Source organism: Phascolarctos cinereus, unplaced genomic scaffold (assembly GCF_003287225.1).
Source record: "Phascolarctos cinereus isolate Bilbo 61053 unplaced genomic scaffold, phaCin_HiC Scaffold_2;HRSCAF=192, whole genome shotgun sequence".
Taxonomy (NCBI): Eukaryota; Metazoa; Chordata; class Mammalia; order Diprotodontia; family Phascolarctidae; genus Phascolarctos; species Phascolarctos cinereus.
Genome location: NW_027555625.1, coordinates 267,767,948 through 267,790,074, shown reverse-complemented (window position 1 = coordinate 267,790,074; position 22,127 = coordinate 267,767,948). Strand labels below are relative to the sequence as shown.

Here is a 22,127-nt window from a genome sequence, read left to right as displayed (position 1 = left end):
CCTCCCTTGCCTGGGGAGCTCCTTACTTGACATCTTCACCTTCTTCATCAAACACTACAATCTCATCCACACAGAAGATGGCACAGGCCCGGGCAATCTGGCCAGCCAGATAGGTGCGAAGCTCCAAAGACTGGGCATTGTTGAGGATGGAGCCAGGGAGGGCCACACTCAGGGTGTAGGATCGACCTGGAGGAGCCAAAGAGGGGACGTGACTCTCCATGATTTATGTAGCGAACATTCCTGAATTGGGCCTAGAAACTAGATCTGAAACCTCGCCTCAGGGCTCTTTCCCCAGCACCTCTCCTCCCTCATTCAACCTGCAGGACTGCACGCATCGAGGCTGCCCTTTTTTCCATTCCAGACCTTCTTCCAGATCTCTTTCTGAGGGTCCTGTTCACAGTTTATTATGCCACTGGAAAGGTGTTAATTACTGAAAATGCCTCTAAGGATTTTTTTTAGCAGAGGACAGTTTCTTAATGTAGTTGCTCTAGAAACCCACATTGTAATCCTGGCTTTACTAACTTGCTGTGTGAGCTTGGTGACCCACTTTTCCCCCTCTTGGCATTGGTTTCCTCTCCTGTAAAATGCAGGGATTAGCCTAGATTTGAATGTCCCTTTCCCATCCTGCTAGGCTATGCTTTCACAATTTTCTAATGGTGGAATATGACACATGCTGACCAGTGAGTATGAGAGGGGCTGTGGTGATGGCTGGTTTGTGATTGTGTGGGGCCCCTCAAATCACACCTGGACATGACCCCTGAACAACCTTGTCCACATCCCCCAAAAGGAGACACCAGCTGCCACAGGCCTAGTGCCAACAAGAAAAAGTCAACAGAACTAAAGAACAAGCCCCTGAAAGATACCATTTGTTTGCTTTTGTGTTTCCTCAGCCTCCTCTTTCTGCTTCTCTGCCTCCTCCTGAGCACGCTGCTTCTCCAACTTCTTTATCATCTTTAACTCCCTCCATTTCTTCTTCTCTTCTTTCCCTGGAAGAAAGATCTTCAAATGAGGGATGCGGATGATCGGATAGGTTGTGGGGACAGAGGTAGACTGGCCTGAGGGTAGCATTTCTGAAAGCGGGGGGCCATGGGAAAATCCTAAGGGAGATGTAGAAAATGGAACAAGTTCCAAATGATGTAAATTCTGTGGATTACAAAAATTCACATGTACATAGTGCTTTATAGTTTGCTTTCTTTGAGATGGAAGGCTTAAGCATAACTGTCTCTTTTACGGGTGAGAAAACCGAGACTCTGAAAGATTCAGTGACTTGTCCATTATCACTTGGCTAGTATACGTTTTGAGTCATGACTCAAACTCAACTTTGGAGACTCCCCAGCCTGGTAGTTTCCCCACTCTATCATGTTGCCTAACAAAGATTTAAAATTGGCTTAAAAACAAAATGCTGACAAAATGTAAAAAAATCAAGGATACATAAAAATAATGAAATAACTGAAACCTTTAGCACATTTTTTTAAACAAACCCACAATGGTTTTGTTAAACCTAACATATGAAGCCTGAATGAAATTCCCTAAGCAAATGCCAGATGACTTATCTAACACTTAGGTTTTCTGAAATTATAAAATAAAGATCTAAAAACCTAATTCACCCACAAATTTCTATAAATATTTGGCTACTTAATCCATCTCGTAGAAGAAGATGGGAGACACAAAGACATCAGGTATTCTATAAGGTTAAGTTAGCTTGGCCCCATTCCCACTCTTTCTCCTCTCCCCATCCTTTGCTTCCTGGGCTTTAAGAACTATTGCTACATAGATATTTTAGATGGCTACTGTTCCATAGCCATTAAAGACAGCCATCTTCCTGTGACCATACTCCCATACTTCAGACTCTGGCCCTGGGACCTGGGGCTTCCAGTTGATGACATTAATCTAAAGCAGCCGCCACTAGCCCTAGCATGTTCACCGTGACCTGACTCCAAGTCATCTTGAAGCATACCCTGCCCATCTTTCTAACACTGAAACCAGTAATCTAATCAACACTTCCAAAGCACTCCTCCCTGCTCACCACTCCCTCTCAGTGTGGTCTTGTCCAATTAGACTGAATCTTCTTGAGAGCAGGACTTATCTTGCTTACTGGTATTTATAGGCCCAGTGATCAGCATACTGCTTGGCACACTTAGAGCTTAGTCAATGTTTTCCACTAATCTACTGCAGAAGGGGGTGGGTGGGGGGCCATGGGTGTGATACATTGTCAGGCTGGTTAGGTTGGTTAGTTTTGCTGAAATGCTTTCTTTCTTTGTTACAAAGGATGGCTCTTACGGGAAGGAAGCGAAGAGGGAAATATTTGGAACAGAAGGTGATGCAAAACCAAAAGGTAGTAATAAAATTTAAAAAAAATAAAAAGAGGTTAAATACCATCAAAAGGTAAAAGGGCAAGACCACTGTAGTTTGTTGGGAAACTTCGGTGGGGTCATTTCCCCTGCTAGAACCTCAGTTTTCTCCTCTGTAAAATGAGGGTTAAGACTAAGATGTCGTTAAGGTTTCTTCTGCTCTTAAGTTCTAGCATTCTACAGGATGCCAAGAGAGTGATGAGAGTGACGCTAAGCCTAGAAACTAATTAGAAACATTAAAAACCAACCACCCTGAATTACTCCTGCCCTCGAGGTCCTTACTCTCTTTCTTCAATTTCCGCCACTCGATTTTTCGTACTTCTCCCTGGAAAGGAAGCAGATCAATGACTGGGCCTTCACGCCATTCACCCTTCCACTCAGGCAGAAGCGAAGCCTGGATGCTGGCCGGAGCGAGCCCGGACCCCGGACCCCGAACCCCGTGACCCCGGCCAGGACCGCGCCCGGCCCTGCACTACGCTGAGCCGGACCCCCTCCTGCAAATCGCCCCCTGCACCCTGGCAGCTCCGCGCCGCCGCGGGAAGGCCACACGTGGGCCCCGGGGGTCATCTACAGCCCTCAAGAAAGCAAGCCCGCTAGAAAACCCTCTATAGTGCGAGCCGCCTCCCATGGGCCGTGCGGCCCCATGAAACCCAGAATCCTGCCAGCCCCACTAGCCCACCTGGACCCGGGGCCGCTTTCCCACAAGCTCCGCCATCTTCCTCGCAGAGCCTCGGTGGCCCCGCCCCCCAGTCAATCAGTGGCGAACACTGGAGACCGCACCCCCTTTTCATTCAGCCGTCCAATCAGGGAGCTCAAGGTAAGCGCTGGGGGGGAAAGGAGGGGGGGTAGGGACGCACTGGGTCGGAGGACCACATGGCAGGGAGCCATAGGCTTACCTGTTGTGTTCCAGCTGATCTGAGCTGCTCCAGCTGGAGGTCCAGGCTTTGCCCGCGTCCCCACCCCAAATCACCACCTGTCTGCCTTGCGGAATAACTGTCCTTTGTGTTTGTGCGCAGGGTCGGAATTAAACCCCAGAGTCCAGATTTTTCTCATTTCTTCCTCTTTCCAGCTCAGTGGAAGTAGACCCCGGATTGTCATCCCATTTCACAGGTGAGGCAGCCGAGGCCCCGAGAAGGGAAGCAAATTGTCCAAGGTTACGTAGGGTGAAATTAGTGTTTGAGCCTTAACTAGGAGCCAGGTCTCATGACTCCCAGCGTACTCTGGCTCGAGCAATGCTGGGACTTTGCACTATGTAAAAGTATTATTTTTCTGCTAGGTTTCCTGCCAAGCTGCGTCCTGGTGAGGCTGTGACCATGAGTTCATGACGTTCTCCTGCCCTGCAGAATGCAAGTTTGGAGATCTGGGATCAGGCTAATTTTTTGACAGATTCTGACATGTCAAAGCCCAATGACTGTTTTCCAGGCCTACCCAAGTAAGTTTGGAGGGGCTCATCCATCACCCTAGGGTCACCTACCAGGTGCCAGTGTGCAGCTACAGCAATTATTAAGACAGACTGTGAAGTCTGAAGGTTGCTTTCTGCGTGAGTGCAGATGAAGCAATGACTCCTTTAAGTATACACAATATATTAACAAGGTTGTTTTCTTGGTGGTCAGTCTTTTTAGATAGAGCAACAGGGGAGGACTACTTACTAAGACATAGAAGGGGTTGAAATCAAGAAGGACTGAGGAGAGTGGCCAGACCAGTGATTTCTTTTCTTCACTGTCTTCCGATCCAATCTACACCTGGAACATTTGTGAATGTTTATGTGGGGCTTTCCATTTTTGAGTGTTACACATGCATGAAGGAACAGAGGGACAGTTGGAGAAAGGATGAGAGGGGGTCAGAACATGAGCTGGGGTTTAGGTAAGGTAAGCATAGGTCTAGATCACCTTATTAGACTGGAGCTTTGGAAAGAAGCATCTGAGGGTCAGGTCACATAGAGCTGTATAATATAAATAAATATATAAATAGCCTCTGTGGCAATGGTGTTAGACTAAGATACAAAGAGGGGCAGGGGAGCCAGTGTTCAGTCAATCAATAAACATTTATTAAGTGCCAGGCACTGTAAGCCCTGGAGATACAAAAAAAGAGGCAAAAAAGCAGTTCCTGTCCTCAGGGAGCTTACAATCTAAGGGGGGAGACAACATGCAAATAAATCTATACAAAATAAGCTATATACAGGATAAATAGGAAATAATTAACTAGAACTGAGAGGTTAAGATAGGCTTCCTGTAGAAGGTGGGATTTTAGTTGGGACTTAAAGGAAGCCATAGAGGTCAGTAGTCAAGAGTGGAGGGGGGACATCATTCATGCTTGGGGAACAGCCAGAGAGAATGTCTTGAGCTAAGAGATGGAGTGTCTTGTAGAACATTGAAGAGGCCAGTGTCACTAGATCTGGATCAAAGAGTGCGTGTTGGGGAGTAAGGTGTAAAATTAAAAAGGTAGGAGAGGTCTAGGTTATAAAGGGTTTTGAACTCCAAAGGGGATTTTGTATTTGTTCCTGGAAGCAACAGGAAGCCTCTTGAGTAGTGGGGCGAGAGTGACATGATTGGACCTGCACTTTAAGAAAATCACATTAGTGGCCAAATGGAAAATGGATTTGACTGGGGAGAGTTTTAAGACAGGCAGACTGACCAGCAGGTTAGTGCAATAATCCATGTGTGAGGTGATGAGTGCCTGCACGGTGGCAATGTCAGAGTAGAAAAGAGAGATGTTACAAAGGTGAAGTGGACAGATCTTTGCACTAGCTTGGATATGGGGTGGGGAGGAACCCAGGATGGCTTCTAGGTTGAGATCCTGATGGCCTGGGAGGATAGTGTTGCCTTCTATAGTAATAGGGAAGGTAGGAGAGGAGAAGGGTTTGGAGGGAAAGATAGTAAGTTCTGTTTTGAACATATTGAGTTTAAGATGTCTACTGGACGACCGGTTCAAGATGCCTGAAATGCAGTTAGAGATTCCAGATTGGATGGGAGATTAGAGGTCAGCTGAGAGATTAGAGCAGGATAGATAATAAATATAGATGCTGAGAATCTTCAGTGTAGAGATGGTAATTAAATCCACGGGAGCTGATGAGATCCCAAAGTGAAGTAGTGTAGAGGGAGAAGAGAAGAGGCCCCAGGAAAGAACCCCAAGGGACACCTAATAGTTCAGGGCTTCTTAAACTTTTTCCACATGCGACCCCAGGTATATAGGTATATAAAATAGGTATACATATCAAACATTTACTGATAGTAACTCATAAATTTATTTTAAAACAGTTCTTTGGTATACATATAATTTTGCCATCTATTTAAGACATTTGCATACTAATGGGATGGATATGCCTATTTATTTTTACATAAATAATTAAATCTTGGCACAATATGTGATACTGCATGCAACATCTTCACCATTTTTCAGAGTTGATCAGTATTTTGATTTTATAATCATCAATACTAAGGATGCTGCTACACATAAATATGTAGTACAAAATGGCAGCAGTATGTTTAGGGCCATTTCAGAAATTGTTGGAAATTCAGTCCTAATCCCAAGCCAAAATTCATTTAATGATTTTTTTAGGAAACTCAAGTTTTAAATCTGTGTTGATAACTTGGCAAATTCTTCTTGAACTTTTAATGGCAGATGACCATTTTTTAAATTTCAACTGAGTGTGGTTTATGAACCCAACCTAGTTTCTTAGAATCAAAATTTGAAGGCAAGTATTTCTGAAACTGTTGTTTCCAGGAACTTCAGATGATCAATTATAACTCTTATAATTAAAGGTTATTTTCAATTATAAAATCATATGTAGCTGTAAACATTTCTAAATAACCATTTCCCACCCTGTTCTTCCATATGTTAACTTTTCTAGTAAAACTTTCAATTTTATCTTTTAACATAAATGTTACAATTTTTTCCTTGAAGTGACATGTTTAAATCATTGAGTTTTTTGAAAATACCCGACAAATAACAGTTTTGAAAGCGTAAGTCATTATGAAAAAATGGACAAAATCGGATTTCTGCTTAGTCAGTTACATAAAAATATAACAGCTTCATCTTTCAGTTTCAATAATCTGTTTAAACTTCACCCTCTTGAGAGCCACCTTACTTCTCTACATGTAGTAATACACTTTTGTAATTGGAGTCCATGTCTTTCCAAAGGTTTGAAAACAAACGATTGTTAAAAGCATGACTTTTTTTATTAATTTATTTTGATTTATCAACAATCACTTCCATAAGCTTTTGAGTTTTAAATTTTTCTCTCTTCCCTTCCCACCTCCCTCCCCAAAACGGCGCACAATCTGATAGAGGCTCTACATATACATTCCTATTAAACATATTTTCACATTAGTGATGTTGTAAGGAAGAATTAGAACCAATAGGAGGAACCACAAGAAAGAGGAAACAAAACAAAACAGAAGGAAAAAAACAGCAAATAGTATGCTTTGATCTGCATTCAAACTCCGTAGTTCTTTCTTTAGATGTGGATAGCATTTTCTATCATGAGACCTTTGGAGAAGTCTTAGATAAAGGCATGGCTTTTAATGAAGTTAGTGATTTTGCTAGTATCATGAGGCACAACGTCTAACTCTCATGATCTTTTTTGGCTACGAGTGCCTCCTGATCGATTATGCAGTGAGTAAAAGTGATATATGTTCATTGCCACAAGCTTTAATTTTTGCTACAAATCCTACATTCTTGCCCATCATTGCTCCAGCACCATCTGTACAGACTTCAATACAATTTTTCCACTGTAAACCTTCATTTGTGAAAAATTCATCAACTTTAAGATATATATCTTCCCCTCTCTTGTGTGCTCTTCCAAAGGGTGACAAAACAGCAATTCCTCATATATGCTTCCTTCATAAACATAACTTACATAAAGTAAGAACTGTGTCATGTTAGAAATATCAGTTGTTTCATCTAATTGAATTGCAAACTTTGGGCTGCACTTAAGCCTGGTAATAAACTGCTGGAATTGGTCATTACTAATTTCAGAAATTCTTTTGGAAACAGTATCATTCAATAAAGGAATTTTATGAATTTCATCTCTATTCTTTTTCCCATGAACTATTTCTGACATTTTAATAGCAGCAGGTAACATGAGATTTCCTATCATGTAGGGCTTTTTTCATCTTTGCAATTAAATAAGAAGTTTCATAAGATTCAAGTAAATACTTTTTGTTGACAGTAACAAATTTTTCAAAACATTTGATTCTTACATGCTAAGGAATGATGGTAGGAAAATAGTAAGTCTCTTTATTTTCTGTCATTAAACTATTATGTTTCTGTAAGAGTTAAAACTTTATGCATGAAACTCATATTGACTTAGAAAACCATATATTATCCATGTTTATTGTTTAAAATATTTTCCAATTACATTTCTATTTTGAAATGTTTGTATTCGTTGATGATTAAATTCATAATATAAAACCTATTTTAAAAAATAGTCCCTCGGGGCAATTAGGTGGCACAGTGGATAGAGCACAGACCCTGAAGTCAGTAGGACCTGAATTCAAATGTGGCCTCAGACACATAACATTCACTAGCTGTGTGACCCTGGGCAAGTCACTTTTGCCTAAAAAGTAAAAAAAAAAATTTTTAATTTAAGAAAATAAAAAATAGTCCCTTTCAGAGGGACCATTTAAGTTGGGGGTTGCAGGATTATAGATTGAGAACTGGAAGAAATTGTGGAGGGCATCTAGTCCAGTCTCCTTATGTTACAGATGAGAAAACTGGGACCTAACATGGTTAAGTGACTTGCCCAGTATCACAAAAACAGAAATAACAACAATAATAATAGTAGTTAACATTTATATAGCACTTACAATTATTACCTTACTTATCCTCACAACCATACTGGGAGGTAGGTTCTATTATCTCCATTTTACAGATGAGGAAACTGAGGCAAACAGTGGGTAAGTAACTTGCCCAGGGTCACACAAGTAAAACATGGCAGAGCTACTTCAACCTACCACCTTAGTTCTTTTAAAAATATTTATTCATCTGTCACTGCTATTTACTTCCCTAACCTCCCCATCCCACATATTGATTAAAAAAAAAAAACAAGCAAAAAACAAAGCCCTCAATATATAGTGGCATAGTCCTGTGAAACAAATTCACACATTGGAAATGTCTGAAAATATATGTTTGTACATTTTAAGTTCATCACCCTTGTCAGGAGGCAAATGGCGTGTTTCATCTTTATTCTTTTGGATTCATGGTTTATCATTGCATTACTCAGGGTTCTTGCAGTCTTTCAAAGTTTTTTTTTCCCATAAGGTTGTTGTCATTATATAAATTGTTGATTCCACACTACCTCATTTCCTTCCAGTTTCCTCTGAAACTATTCATTTCATCATTTCAGTAACTTTTTGGTCATAGATCTAAATTGCTTTGAAGAATGGCTGGACCAATTAATTCATAGCTCTGCCAACTGTGCACTAGAGTATACCTGTTTTTCCCACAGCCCCTCCAACATTTGTCATTTTTCCTTGTTTGCCATCTTTGTCAGTCTGATGGGTGTGAGGTAGAACCCCAAAGCTGCTATTTACATTCCACTAATTATTAGTGGTTTAGAGCATTTTTTTTTCATGATTGTTGCTAGCCTGCCTTTGAAAACTGCCTGTTCATACCCTCTGACCACTGTTGGAGAATGGCTCTTAGACTTATAAATTTGAATCAATTCCTTCCGTGTTCTGGATATGAAATCTTTATCAGAGAAACTTGCTGCATAGATTTCCCCCTCCCCAGTTGCCTGTTTTCCCCTTAAGTTTTACTGTGTTAAATTTGTTTGTGCCAAAATGTTAAAAGTTTATGTAATCGAAGTTGTCCATTTTATTTTGTGTGATCCTCTCTGTCAACTTCTTTAGTTACCAACTCTTCCCCTATCTGTAGATCTTAAAGGCAATTTCTTTTTTTCTCCACTAATTTGTTTCTGATGTGACCTTTCATATTTAGATCATGTCCATTTAGCTTATCTTGGTGTAAGGTATGAGGGGGTGATCTAAATTTAATTTCTGCCAGCGTGCTGCTGTCTACTTTCCCACCAGTTTTTGTTCAATAGTGAATGAATCTTCCCCTAGTAACTGTGATCTTTGGGCTTATATACTCTGTTAGTGTATTTAATTCTGTGTGTTGTGCACCTAATCTATGCCACTGATCAAGCTCTCACCTTTTTTTTTTTAACCAGTAACAAATCATTTTGATACTCCTTTAATATTTGCATAGTCTGATGATTAGCATCCCATCATAAGTCTCACCTCACTCCAGTCCATCCTCCACTTAGCTGTAAGAGTAATCTTTCTATAGCACCCTACTTAAAAAACTCCAGTGACTTCTTACCACCATCAGGATCTGATGTAAAATAGTTATCCCATCCTCATTGTGACTTTCCCCATCAAGGTTTATATATATCAAGGGTTGGCATAAGAAATTAAATGAGAATTTTGGAAGAGTTTTGCAGATGCCGCAGATGACATTTTTTTTTAAGGCAATTGGGGTTAAGTGACTTGCCCAGGGTCACACAGCTAGTAAGTGTCAAGTGTTTGGTCTGAGGTCAGATTTGAACTCAGGTCCTCTTGGCTTCAGGACCGGTGCTCTATCCATTGCGCCACCTAGCTGCCCCTGTGTAGATGACATTCAAAGGCCAGCAGATGACACAGAAAAGGTTTAGAAACTCAGAAATGCATAAAATATATCTATAGTATTGTATAATATCAACTTATTTTATCTTGTAATATCATAATAATTCAGACTTCTCTGGTATGAAGGGAAAGCCAAACAATTTTACAGATTTTCCAGATTGAGAGGGTGCCTCACCCCAACCCCCAAGATGTGGAAGGGATAACTGTATTCTGGCTGGCATTCAAAGCTCTTCACAACCTGCCTCCTGCCCATTCCAGCCTTCTTATACCTCATACCCTCGCCCCCCCCACTTGATCCCATGTCACTGGCCTCTTTGCTATTCCTCCAACAAGATACTCCAGGCGTGTTCTCTGGTTGTCTCTCATGCTTGGAATGTTCTCCCATCTTTGCCTCCTGGCTTCCCTGGGTCCTTTCATGCCTCAGCTAAAATCCCCCCTTCTGCAGGAAGGCTTTCCTCATCCCCCTATCTCCAGTTTATCCGTTTAATACCTTTTTGTTCAGTTGTTTGCATATTATTTCCTCCATTAGACATCCCTTGAAATCAGAGATTGCCTTTTGTGTTTCTGTGTATCCCATAGTTAACACTGTATCTGATGCACAGTAGGCACTTAAATGTTTACTGACTGCAGTTGTAGTACAGTTTGAAATCTAGGGATGATAGATTCTCTTCTTTATTGCTTTTTTTCCCCCATTATTACTTTTGAGACTGGAGATTTTGTTCCTCCAGATGAATTTTTAATATTTTTTTCTAGGTCATCATATAAAATATTATTTTGGGAGTTTGGTACAGCACTGAATAAATAATTTGGGCAGTATTGTCACTTTTATTATATTGGCTTGACTGATCCATGAGCAATTAATGCTTCTCCAGTTACTTACATCTGTCTTTAAGTGTTTCATAGCTGGATTCACAAAGTCCCTAGGTGAATCTTAGTAGATAACACTGCCAAATATTTTAGAGCTTCTGTAGTAATTTTGAATGTAATTTCTCTTACTAGCTTTTCCTGCTGGGTTTTATTGGTTATATATAGGAATGCTGCTGATTTATGTGGATTTGTTTTATTTCCCCTGCATCAGCTGGCTCTGAATCCAGTATTCTTTCTACTATATCAGAAGGTATGGTTTGACTTTGATGCTAGGGCTGATCCTCAATTACTATTTATGGATTAGTTTCAGCTTTTGGCCTGGAGGTACTGAGTCTCCTCCTTACATTCAGTTCAATTCAATAAGCACTGATTAATCACCTACTGTGTGTAAGGGACTGACTGTGGTAGGCACGAGGATAAAATGACAAAAATGAAGGATTTTGGCCATGCCGGGGAGGCAGGAAGAAGACAACATGTGCACAGGTAAGTATATACACAGTGTAATTTCAGAGGGAAAAGGACATTAAGAACTAGGGAGAGCAGTAAAGGTTGTCCAAAGAAGACGGCACCTGAGATGAGGAGGGAATGCACTCTGGGCATCAAAGACAGTCCATGTAAAGGTGGAGAAGGGAGAGATGGTTTGGCAAGTTCACGGGAACAGCCAATGCGCTAGTTTGGCTGGAACACAGCGTTTGTGACGGGGCTTAATCTATCTATATATAAAGTAGGTCAGCTGAAGCTAGATCATGGAGGGCTTTAAATACCAAGATGAGTTCATCTGGAAGAAAAAAAGGTCAAGAACATCAAGAGAATTAATGAAAACCAAATGTGAAGGAAGGTGGCCTACCCGTGTAAGATTTCAAACTATATTATAAGGCAGTAATCATCAAAATAATCTGGTACAGGTTAAGAAATAAGAGTGGTGGGTTAGTGGAAACCATTAGGTACGCAAGACTAACAAATGACAATAGTAGTCTAGGGTTTGATAAACCCAAAGATCCCAGCTTCTGGGACAAGAACTATGTGACAAGAACTGCTGGGAAAGCTAGAAAACAGTATGGTGGAAACTAGGTGTAGACCAACATCTTACACCATATACCAAGATAAGGTCAAAATGGGTGCGTGATTTTGGCATGAGGGGTGATAGCATAAACAAATTAGGAGAGCAAGAAAGAGTTTACCTGTCGGATCTATGGAGAAGGGAAGAATTTATGACCATACAAGAGATAGAAAGCATTATGAGTTGTAAAATGGATAATTTTGATTATATTAAATTAAAAAGGTTTTGCACGATAACAAAAACAATGCAACCAAAATTAGAAGGAAAGTAAAAAGCTGGAAAATAATTTTTACAACTGTCTGTGATAAAAGACCTCATTTCTCAAATATATAGAGAAGTAAGTCAAATTTATAAGAATACAAATCATTCCCCGATTGATAAGTGGTCAGAGGATATAAACAGGCAGTTTTCAGATGAAGAAATTAAAGCTATCTATAATCATTATGAAAAATGCTCAAAATCACTGAGTAGAGAAATGCAAATTAAAACAACTCTCAGATACCACCTCACATCTGTCAGATTGGTTAACATGACAGAAGAGAAAGATGGTAAAAGTTGGAGGAGGATAACTGGGGCACTAAGGTGGAGCTGTGAACTGAACTACGCCCAAAGGACAATCAAACTGTACATACCCTTTGATCCAACAATATCACTACTAGATCTGTATCCAAAAGTGATCATAAAAAAAGGGAAATGACCCACAAATATATTTGTAGCAATTCTTTTTGTGGTGCCAAAGAATTGAAAATTGAGGGGATGCCCATCAATTGGGAAATGGCTGAACAAGTTGTGGTATATGAACATAATGGAATACTATTGTGCTATAAGAAATGAGCAGGCAGATTTCAGAAAAACCTGGAAAGACAAACTGATGCAAAGTGAAGTGAGCAAAACCAGAACACTGTACACAGTTACAGCAATGTTGTATGATCAGCTGTGAATAACTGAGCTATTCTCAGAAATACAATCCAAGACAAGGTGTCTGAATGCAGATCAAAGCACACTATTTTTCACTTTTCTCCCCTTTTTGTCTGTCGTCTTTCACAACGTGACTGATATGGAAATTTTTTTTATGATTGCACATGTATAACCTATGTAAAATTGCTTACCATCTCAGGGAGGAGGAAGAAAACTTGGAACTCAATTAAAAAGTCTTTACATGTAATTGGAGAAAAATTATATATATATACAAGTTTGTATACTAGTTTTCTAGAGCAGTGGGGAACCACTGAAGATTTTTGAGTTGAGGAAGTGGTATTTGAGATGAGCTTTGAAGAAGGCTAAATATTTTATAGGGCAGAGGTGAGAAATAACCACTTAGGAGCGGAGGGATTTTGAGGAGAGAACAACAGTCTATGTAGGATGCAATAAACTTTATTAAGGGCAAAATATGGCTCTTGACTTGAGGCAAACACTCTTGATTTAAGCCTAAAGAGATGCTTCCAAGGACTGGCCGGCTATGCAAGGCAGCCTGACCGTTGACCCTTGGGATGTTGACCAGCCCCTTAAAAATAAGAGTAGGAGAGGAAGAACCAAGATAAATTATAGCAATGTGAGACCATGGAGGGATGAAAGCAAGATGTCAGGTATCCTTGTAAACCTCAGGTGACTTCTGGCCTGGCTGGCATCCATGTGTCAGTTGGGGTGGCTGATTCAGGTCTTCAGAGCGAGGAGGGAAATCCCACTTTATGACTCAGCAGGGAGAAGAGGAAGTGATAAAGGAGGGAAGGACTTTCTAGGGAGAGCCCTGGCAGAGGGAAAACACCCTGATGCTAACCAAGCTGAATGTTTTCTCTCGCAGGGATGGGAATGTGGGTGCTGGGTAGGTGAGGGTTCCTGGGTCCCCAAATCCCACAATCAAAGGGAGAGCAGACTTTCACTGAGGTTCAGTAGGTGGGGCAATGGAGAAAGATGGGGTGGCTGTGTTCTTTTTTCATCCCTTCCCTCTCTGACTTGAGCCCTAGTTAAGGATTTTCCCTTCTCCCTCCACCAAATCTGGGAATGCCTGAAGCACAAAGGAGGGTGGGGAGAGAGGGAAGGGTCCAATCAAGTAAAGTGAGCTGGAAGAGGAATGGGGGAGATCCTGGTGCAGAAATCAGGCCTCTAGCTCTTTTTTCCACTGCTGTAGCTTGTCATCCATGGCCTTGAAAGTGGAGTCATTCTAAACAGAGATTGAAATCAACTTGCTTAGCCCAGGAGCCAGCAACAAGCCTCCTCTTATTGTCTTGGAGCCCTCTTTGCCCCTCTCCAGTCCTGGGGGTGTACCCTTGATGCCAGGTGCAGTGATGGTGGACAAGAATCCATGGCCATGCCAAGGTAAGATAGGTATTTTTGTGAAGGGAGGGGTGAGGTAGCAATAACCACATAGGAGTAGTGGTGCTGGACAGGAAAGAAGGAACAGGTTTATGGAGATGATGGGTCAGGCACCTGCCCACCATTTCTATATCCCAGGCATGTCACTGAGGCATTGAATGCTAGTCTTTGGCATGAATTTGGACCCCTAGATGTGACAGAAAAAAAAAATTCCCTCTGAAGTTAAGAGGGGAAGGAAGCTACAGCTGGGGCCTTGTAAAGAAACCACTCCTTATTCCATTTCTTGGTTCCTCACTATTCCCCAGCATGCACACACTCACCTTTATAAAGCAGAACCGGATGTAGTGGTCAAGATGCTGCTTCTGCTGTGAGCTGTAGAACACTGAAACCGGAATGGCTGCCAAGCCCTAGAGAGGAGAAAAAACCAAGTCCCAGCCCAGGGAAAGGAAGAAGTTCTAAGAATTTCTGGGGTGTGGGGGAGGGGGAAGGAGAAAGGATAGGATCAAAGTTCATTTCTGACCAGTTGCTGCTCGTGGTTCAGGAATCCAGAGCCACAACATCACAGTTGGTCAGGGCTGAAAGGAGTCTTATCTGATCCAAGCTGAGAGAGACAGAGACAGACAGGGGGAGACAGGGGGAGAGAAGGGGGGAAAGAGAGGTGGGAGGAGGGGGGAGAGAGAGGAAGGGAGGGAGAGGGAGAGAGAGAGAGAAAGAGAGAGAGAGAGAGGGAGGGAGGCAGGGAGTGGGAGGGAAGGAGGGAGAGGGCTTGGGAGGATGGGCAGAGTCATGTTTGCAACCCTCTGGGACTCACCTTGTTCTTGATCATCCACTTGATAAATCGAGAGTCATAGGCCTCTCCCTCTGAGCCAGGGAGGTGGGGCATCTTTTTCTCTGTGTGACATGGCAGAACCACATGAAGGCCCTTGATTAATTCCCAGAATGTTCCCTTTCTCCTCTCCCCTCTTCCCAACCACACTGTACCCCCTTCCCCCAGCCTCACTGAAGGTGGAGATGTCTGCAATGAGGAAGTAGGTGCCCTGAGGGACGACGGGGGTCATGCCAATGGTCAGCAAGCTGTTCACCATGTGATCCCGCTTTTTCTGAATATCCTTATGCAGCTGGACAAAGTAGCTCTCAGGCTGGCCAAAGAACCGAAGCTCCCGCTCAAAACTAGAAGATACAGCTTCCTGGAACATGGGGGAAAGAGTAGGAGAGGGGCTATCCAGGATGCTGTCAAGAATCCCAGGAGCCCAAGCATAACCTTCTCTTCACCTAGGATATGTCCCCTTCCCTCCTAACTAGACCTAGTCCTCATTTGCAGTGTCACTTAGCTGTGAGCCAGGTTAAGTCCCTTACCCTCTCTGGGCCTGAACTGTCAAATAGATAACAGTACTACCCACTTCACAGGTTTGTTTGTTGTGAGTAAAATACTTTGTAAATCTTAGACTGCTATGTAATTGTGAGTTATTATTATTACATTTGTCATCTTTATCCCTATCAGCCTCAACCTAGTTCAGGCTCTTACTACCTTCTCACCAGGACTATTGTAGTAGTCTCTTAACTGATCTCTCCATCTCTATTATCTCCCCTTTCCAATCACTCATACAGAAGCATTTAAATTAATCTCCTTAGAACCCCATTTTTATTGGGCTTCTCCCACCAACTAATTGAATAAGGTTTGCTCTAAGCCTCAGTTTCTTCCTCTGTAAGATAAATAGATTGGATATTTCTAAGGTTCCTTTCAGCTCTGAAGTTTTATAATCCTATGATCTTGTCACGTATCCTGCTCAAACACCTTCCATGGCTCCCCACTATCCCAAGGAGAAAATATAAACTTCTCATCCTAGCATTCCAAGCCATGTAGTTTTCCAGCTTTAGCTCTCATTGTTTGCCCCTTTCGTGTGTCCTCTACTGTAGTCAGGCTGATCTATTTACTATCTGTTGAATATGTCACTGCATCTTTGCATCCTTAATGGAATGCCCCTCTCATTAGGCAGACCTACTAATCAATCACACATTTATTAAGCACCTACTATGTGCCAGGCATTACAAATACAAAGAGTGAAACAATCCATACTCCCAGAGAGTTTACATTCTAATCCCATTTCCTACATGAAACCTTCCCTGACCACTTTGTGTTTTTTTTTCTTTTTCAATATTTTTCCTTTTTCAAATTTTTAAATACAAAATAAGAAAAGAAAAAAACTAACATTGCCTTGTACACAGCAGAACATAAGAGAGAATTCAATATAAAACAACAAATTCTCATTTCAAGAAAGCTTGTATAGTAAATAGTACTCATTGTATTCAAAGCTGTCCATCTTTGCTTCCTTATAGGTTTTCTTTTGTACTCTGCTGTGCACTTCTTTTTTTTTATTAGGCAGCGGGGTTAAGTGACTTGCCCAGGGTCACACAGCTAGTAAGTATTATATGTCTGAGGCCAGATTTGAACTGAGGTCCTCTTGAATCCAGGGCTGCTGCTCTATCCACTGTGCCACCTAGCTGCCCCATCCGCTGTGTACTTCTACAGGCTACAATTAAGCTCTGATACACACACGTGTACACATATAGACTTATATACATATATTTATAATCATACATACACACACACACATACACTCATACAGATACATGTTAGTCTATACCATGCTTATCTCCCCACCTCTCATCTGTTTCTCTGAAGGTGGACAGCAACCTCCTTCAAAGGCCAAGTATTTCCATGCTTTTCAGCTCATCATTTACTATACCACAGCAAAATTGCAATCCGATCACATTTGTGTAAGAGATCATCTCAACAATGCTCTTACCTTATAATATGGCTTACGGTCTGATGCTATTGAATCTGTTTCCTTTACATCTTTCCTCCCCGGTCTCTCTGAAGTTTCTGAACCTTTGTTCTTCCAAATAAACTTTGTTATTATTTTTTTTAACTCAGTAAGATAATTTTTAGTAATTTAATTGCGATGGCATTATGTAGATTAGTTATGTAAAATGGTCATTTTAAAAATACTGACTTTACCTACACACAAACAGTAAATACTACTTCAGTTATTTAGATCTTATGACCATTTTGACTTATGGTGAACTCTCTTTCGTCTGAACTCCCCCTCTGGCACATAATCATATTCTGACTGTATTATAGTATGGTGTAAAAAAGATGTTCATAAAAAAGTGTGCAGCTGGGAAAAGCTGAGAAGAGAGAGAATACTTTTAGTTGGGGAGAAGAGGGGAATAGTCAGGAAAGGGTTTATGTTGGAGCCTGAACCTGAGTTAAGCGTGGAACATAAGAATTCTGAAAGTGGAGAACAGGGGACGAAATGTAAGGAGCAGGAGGCACGTAGTGGTTACTGAAAACAGTGAATCATCCAGGTCAGCTGGAACACAGAATGCATGTGAAATAAGGCCTGCCAGCCAGGTTGAAGCTCAGTGTGAAGACTCTTAGATGCCAGGCTGAGAGGCTGGCATTTTACATTAATAGTACTAGGGAGTCATTGAATGTTTCAGAACAGGAAGAAAGTGACCAGATCAGACCCGTGCCTGAGGATGATTACTCTGGCAGAACTGTGAAGAATGGATTTTAGAAGTGTGGTTTTTAATAATGGCTGACTGATAACTGGGTCAATACCATGATTCTTTGTACTATCCAGTGTCTAGTACCTAGGTTGGGCAAGGCTAACTCTAGCAACTAGGCTAACTCTGTCTCCTTTCAACTTCTACTAGTGACTCTTAGTTTGGTCTTCTCGGGCCTAACAGAACAAGGCCAACCTCTCTTCCCCATGGGAACCCTTCAGATACTTAAATACAGTTATCAAGTCCTCTTTAAAGGCTTCTCCAAGCTAAACATTTCTAGTTCCTCCAGCAGATCCTTACTTTTCAGCTCATCATTTACTATACTAGTAAATACTATACTAGGCAAGAGCCTAGGAGTATGCTGGTAAACGTTTAATAACTGGGCCCTCTGGGGGAAAAAATGCATGCACGTACACACATAAGTTTAATCTACATCATTAACACTTTAAGTCTAGACAGTCAAACAAAACAAAACAAAAAACAAAAATGTGATTTGCAATGATTGCTGATTTCTGAGGTATAAATGCTCACACTTAAAAAATTTAACAACCAGTCCTCAAGATTAGACCTGGCTCCGGGCCAACTCTGCACGCCCTCACACCATCCTGGTCACCTTTTGGATGCTTTCCATTTTGTCCACATCTTTCCTAAGATGTGGTACCCAGAACTGAACATAATATTTCAAATATGGTTTAGCCAGGGCACTGTACAATAGGGCTGTCACTTCCCTAATCCTGGATAATATGCAACTCTTAGCCTAAAATCACACATGACAGATTTTGTTATTGTTCATTCATGAACCCATTGAGGATTTTCTTGGCAAAGATGTAAAGTGGTTTGCCGTTTCTTTCTCTAGCTCATTTTACAGATGAGAAAACTGAGGCAAACAAGGTTAAGTGACTTGCCCAGGATCACACAGCTAATAAGTGTCTGAAGCCAGATTTGAACTCAGAAAGAGGAGTCTTCCTGACTCCAGGTACTCTATCCACTGTGTCACCTGTTAACTAATAATGAGTTTCTGGTCCATTAAAATCCCCAGCTCATTTTCTTTAGACAAGCCGCTATCTAGCCACGCTTTTCTAAATTATATCTATGATTCTGAGGTTTTAAACCTATGTAAGATTTTAAATTTACACCTACTAAATTTCACTGTACTCTGCTAAGGCTATTCTGACATCAGAATTTGATATCCAAACTCAGTTATCCCTCTTAGCTTTGTGTCACCTATATTCTGATAAGTCTGCCAGCCAGGCCTTTATCCAGGTGGTGATTACAATGTTTAACAGCACTGGCCCGATGGCCTAGTCTTCTGACACTCCACTACAGCCCTCCTTTCAGACTGCACTGAACCTAAGTGATTCTTCTTTGGGCTTGGACATTCAACCATTCTAAATCCACTTCCTGTGCTATTATTAGCCTAACCCCACATCCCTCCGCCTTATTCACAAATTAGACTAAGAGACTGTCAAATGCTTTGCTAGAATTAGTTAACTCTAGCTATAGTGGCCCCCTGATCCATCAGTTTTTCCTGAGGTCACCCCTTCCTCTGTACACGTGCTGCTTTCTCACCCTTCATAGTGACCATTTTCTCCAGTGCAGGAGTGGAGGTGAGAATGGGGAGGAGGGAGTCCATCCCAAGGTCTGTCCAGAGATAGTAGTCTTTTAGAATCTCCAGAGTCTCTGCCCCAAATTCCAGGACACCTCATGAAAAAAAGGAGTCCTAATCCCTCACCTGGGCTGTGTGGGGCAGTGATACAAGCAATTCTGATGGACAGTCCGAAGATGCTTCAGAAGATAATCTGGGCCCAGAACCCAGCCCACCTGGACCAGAGGAAGAAAAGGATTAGATTCTCCCCTTGACCCCCATTCTCTCCAAACCTTTTTTTTTAAACATCTTCACTCCTGCTCTCAACCAGACTTCCTCCCCAATTTTCCAGGTCCCCATATTTTCCCTAGGCTTACCTTCCAACCAGTGACACTAAAAGTTTTTCCTGCACTGCCAATAGTCAGTGTGCGTTCCCACATTCCTGGAAGACTGGCTGCCAAGGAGAAGAGAAAGTGGCTGTTGGGGGGACTGGGACAAACTCCATGGTGGGTGGTCAAGTGCCACAGAGTGGGCTGCAGCAGGCCAAGAGACCAAAGGCACCAAGGATCTGCTGGCTCCCACAGCACAAGCTGGCACTCTCTCTCCACTCTTCTCACTCCTTTCTCTCCCTCTCTTCCCCCATTTCCCTTTCTCTGTCTCTCTCCTCTTTCTCCCTTCCCCCCCTCTCTTCCCCTCTCTCCCTTTTTCTCTTAAAATTTTATTTTATGCTTCTGGTCAAAGTCCCTAATTCTTTCAAAGTCATTTGTCTTTGTATCAGTTCATGTAAGTCTTCCTGGGTTTCTCTGAAACCAAGCCCCTCTTCATCATTTCTTACACAGGCTCTCTTCTAATAGGATCAGTCCAGCTATGTGCACATTCCCTATGAGCCATGACCACTCACAGAAGCATCACAGGGGCCCAGGCACTTCCTACTGGGGGAGACAGTAAAGGCTAGGAGAAGGACAGAGAGCCTATTGCTCAGATAAATAAGGAAAAAGAAAATGGAGAGTGGTGCCAAGACAAAATGAAGTGGGAAGATCTAAACAGACAACTGGACTTTACCTCATGCCTTAAAAATCTTAAAAATCATTGCCTAAGTAAATTAGCCCTTCAAGTAGAGGCAGAGAACCATGGCAGCCAGGTGAAATAGGTGGAACTCAAGAACAAGGTGAAATGAGGGGGGAAGAACATATGAGATAATTGGATTTCATCTAACATTCCTGTGTTCTGTCCACTAAATAAGCAAGTCTCCCTTTCCTCTTAGTGGGGAAAAGAAGTCTATCAGCAATATAAGTAGAGGAAGGAATCTGAAGAGCATCAGGTAGGTGAAACAAGGGAGGCAGATCTCACTAGATGGTTGTCTTTGTGTTTTTTTCTGCTAAATAAATTAAGCCTGCTACCTACCCAGCTGTAGATAGAGGATGCAGCAGCCAGGGTTAGGGTCAGTAGATGGAAGTATTTGGAGATCAACCAGGTGAAATGAGGTAGGTAATTCTCATTAGATAACTTTATTTTGTCCTGTGTTCTTCTGTTCTGCATAATTGTGTCTTTTCTGCTTCTGTGTGCTAAACAAATATATCCTTCCCCTTTCCAAGTAGGGACAGAGAGCCTAGCATCCAGAGGAGTAAAAGGATGTAACCAGAGACCAGTTACATGGTGAAACCAAGTGAGTGGACTTCATCAGAATTACATTTCACAGAGAGGCACTTTATCACCTCAGATCTCAGTCATAAGTGTTAGATGAGAGAGCTATCCAAAAGAAGATAAAGGACTATTGGGCATATTTATCAATATACTCAAAGTGTAAGTTGGTCTCTGTCCTATGTGAGAAAGTGAAAGGGCTGGAGGAAGCCCTTCTGCTCATCAGATTATTAAGGAGAATGTATTCTTCATTGAAAGAATGAATGAATAAAATGAGAATAAATGCATCAAGGAGAAAATAAAGATCAAAATGGATGTAGCAATGCAGAGGGGGAATTCTTGCCTCTTGTCAGGTGACTGGAGGATTATGGAATATGTCACCAAGAAGGAAGAAAAGAATATTTGGAGCTGTAGAACAGGCATGAGGCTCTTCCCATGCAGGTCGGGGAGCTGGGCTAACTGCAGCTGGACCATCTTGGCCTCCAAGGAATGAAGGAAAATGTGGATCCTCTGGTGCCATCAGACAAGAGGCCATCCAGTAATGGTCAGAGGGAGAAAAGGTGAACAGTGTTTGTTGCTAACTCCCTGCTGGGGGGTACTGAGGACAATCTGACATTAACAACAGAGAGGTCAGCTGTTTTCCCAAGAATTGTCAAAGACAGTGTTCACCACTCATTTCTGGTAATTCCTGTGGGGACAACAGCTATCATTAAAAGGAACCTACCTAGAGAATTGCTAAGGATTATTAAGTGCTGGGCAAAAGACCTCCCCCAAACCCAGAAGATCTTCGGGTCACAGGTGATATTTTCATCATTACCACAAATGAATGGTAAGAAATTCAGAAAACAAAGGCAAATTTGAAAAGTAAACAGCTGGCTAAAAAAGACAGTGCCTGCGAGAGGGATTTGGATTTTTGCATTGTTGCTAAAAATATAGGAATGATGGGCTCTTGGACAGGAATGGAATGTATCTTAGGAGGGACCAATAAAAATATCCTTTTTGGGAATCTTATGAATCTAATCAAGAGGATTTTAAACTGGAAAAAGGAGCGAGAGGGAGAAAACGTCCCACATAGATCTGACAAGTCTGGTGCCAGAGGGGGTAACCAGTACACT

At 41.8% G+C, this 22,127-nt stretch overlaps 1 protein-coding gene across 1 annotated transcript in view; it reads right to left on the bottom strand.

The window, feature by feature from the left end:
* The window catches only part of LOC110193638 (uncharacterized), a 75,395-nt gene that overhangs the window by 5,975 nt on the left and 47,293 nt on the right, over positions 1-22,127 (bottom strand). Inside the window, exons 10-20 of the mRNA XM_078149168.1 lie at positions 19,749-19,825; positions 19,518-19,607; positions 17,024-17,161; positions 15,217-15,403; positions 15,028-15,107; positions 14,537-14,623; positions 14,005-14,064; positions 3,031-3,105; positions 2,634-2,676; positions 864-986; positions 27-186 (exon numbers count right to left, since the gene is read on the bottom strand). Coding sequence (XP_078005294.1) covers positions 27-186; positions 864-986; positions 2,634-2,676; positions 3,031-3,105; positions 14,005-14,064; positions 14,537-14,623; positions 15,028-15,107; positions 15,217-15,403; positions 17,024-17,161; positions 19,518-19,607; positions 19,749-19,825 — 1,120 coding nt within the window. The remainder of the gene's footprint in view (positions 1-26; positions 187-863; positions 987-2,633; positions 2,677-3,030; positions 3,106-14,004; positions 14,065-14,536; positions 14,624-15,027; positions 15,108-15,216; positions 15,404-17,023; positions 17,162-19,517; positions 19,608-19,748; positions 19,826-22,127) is intronic.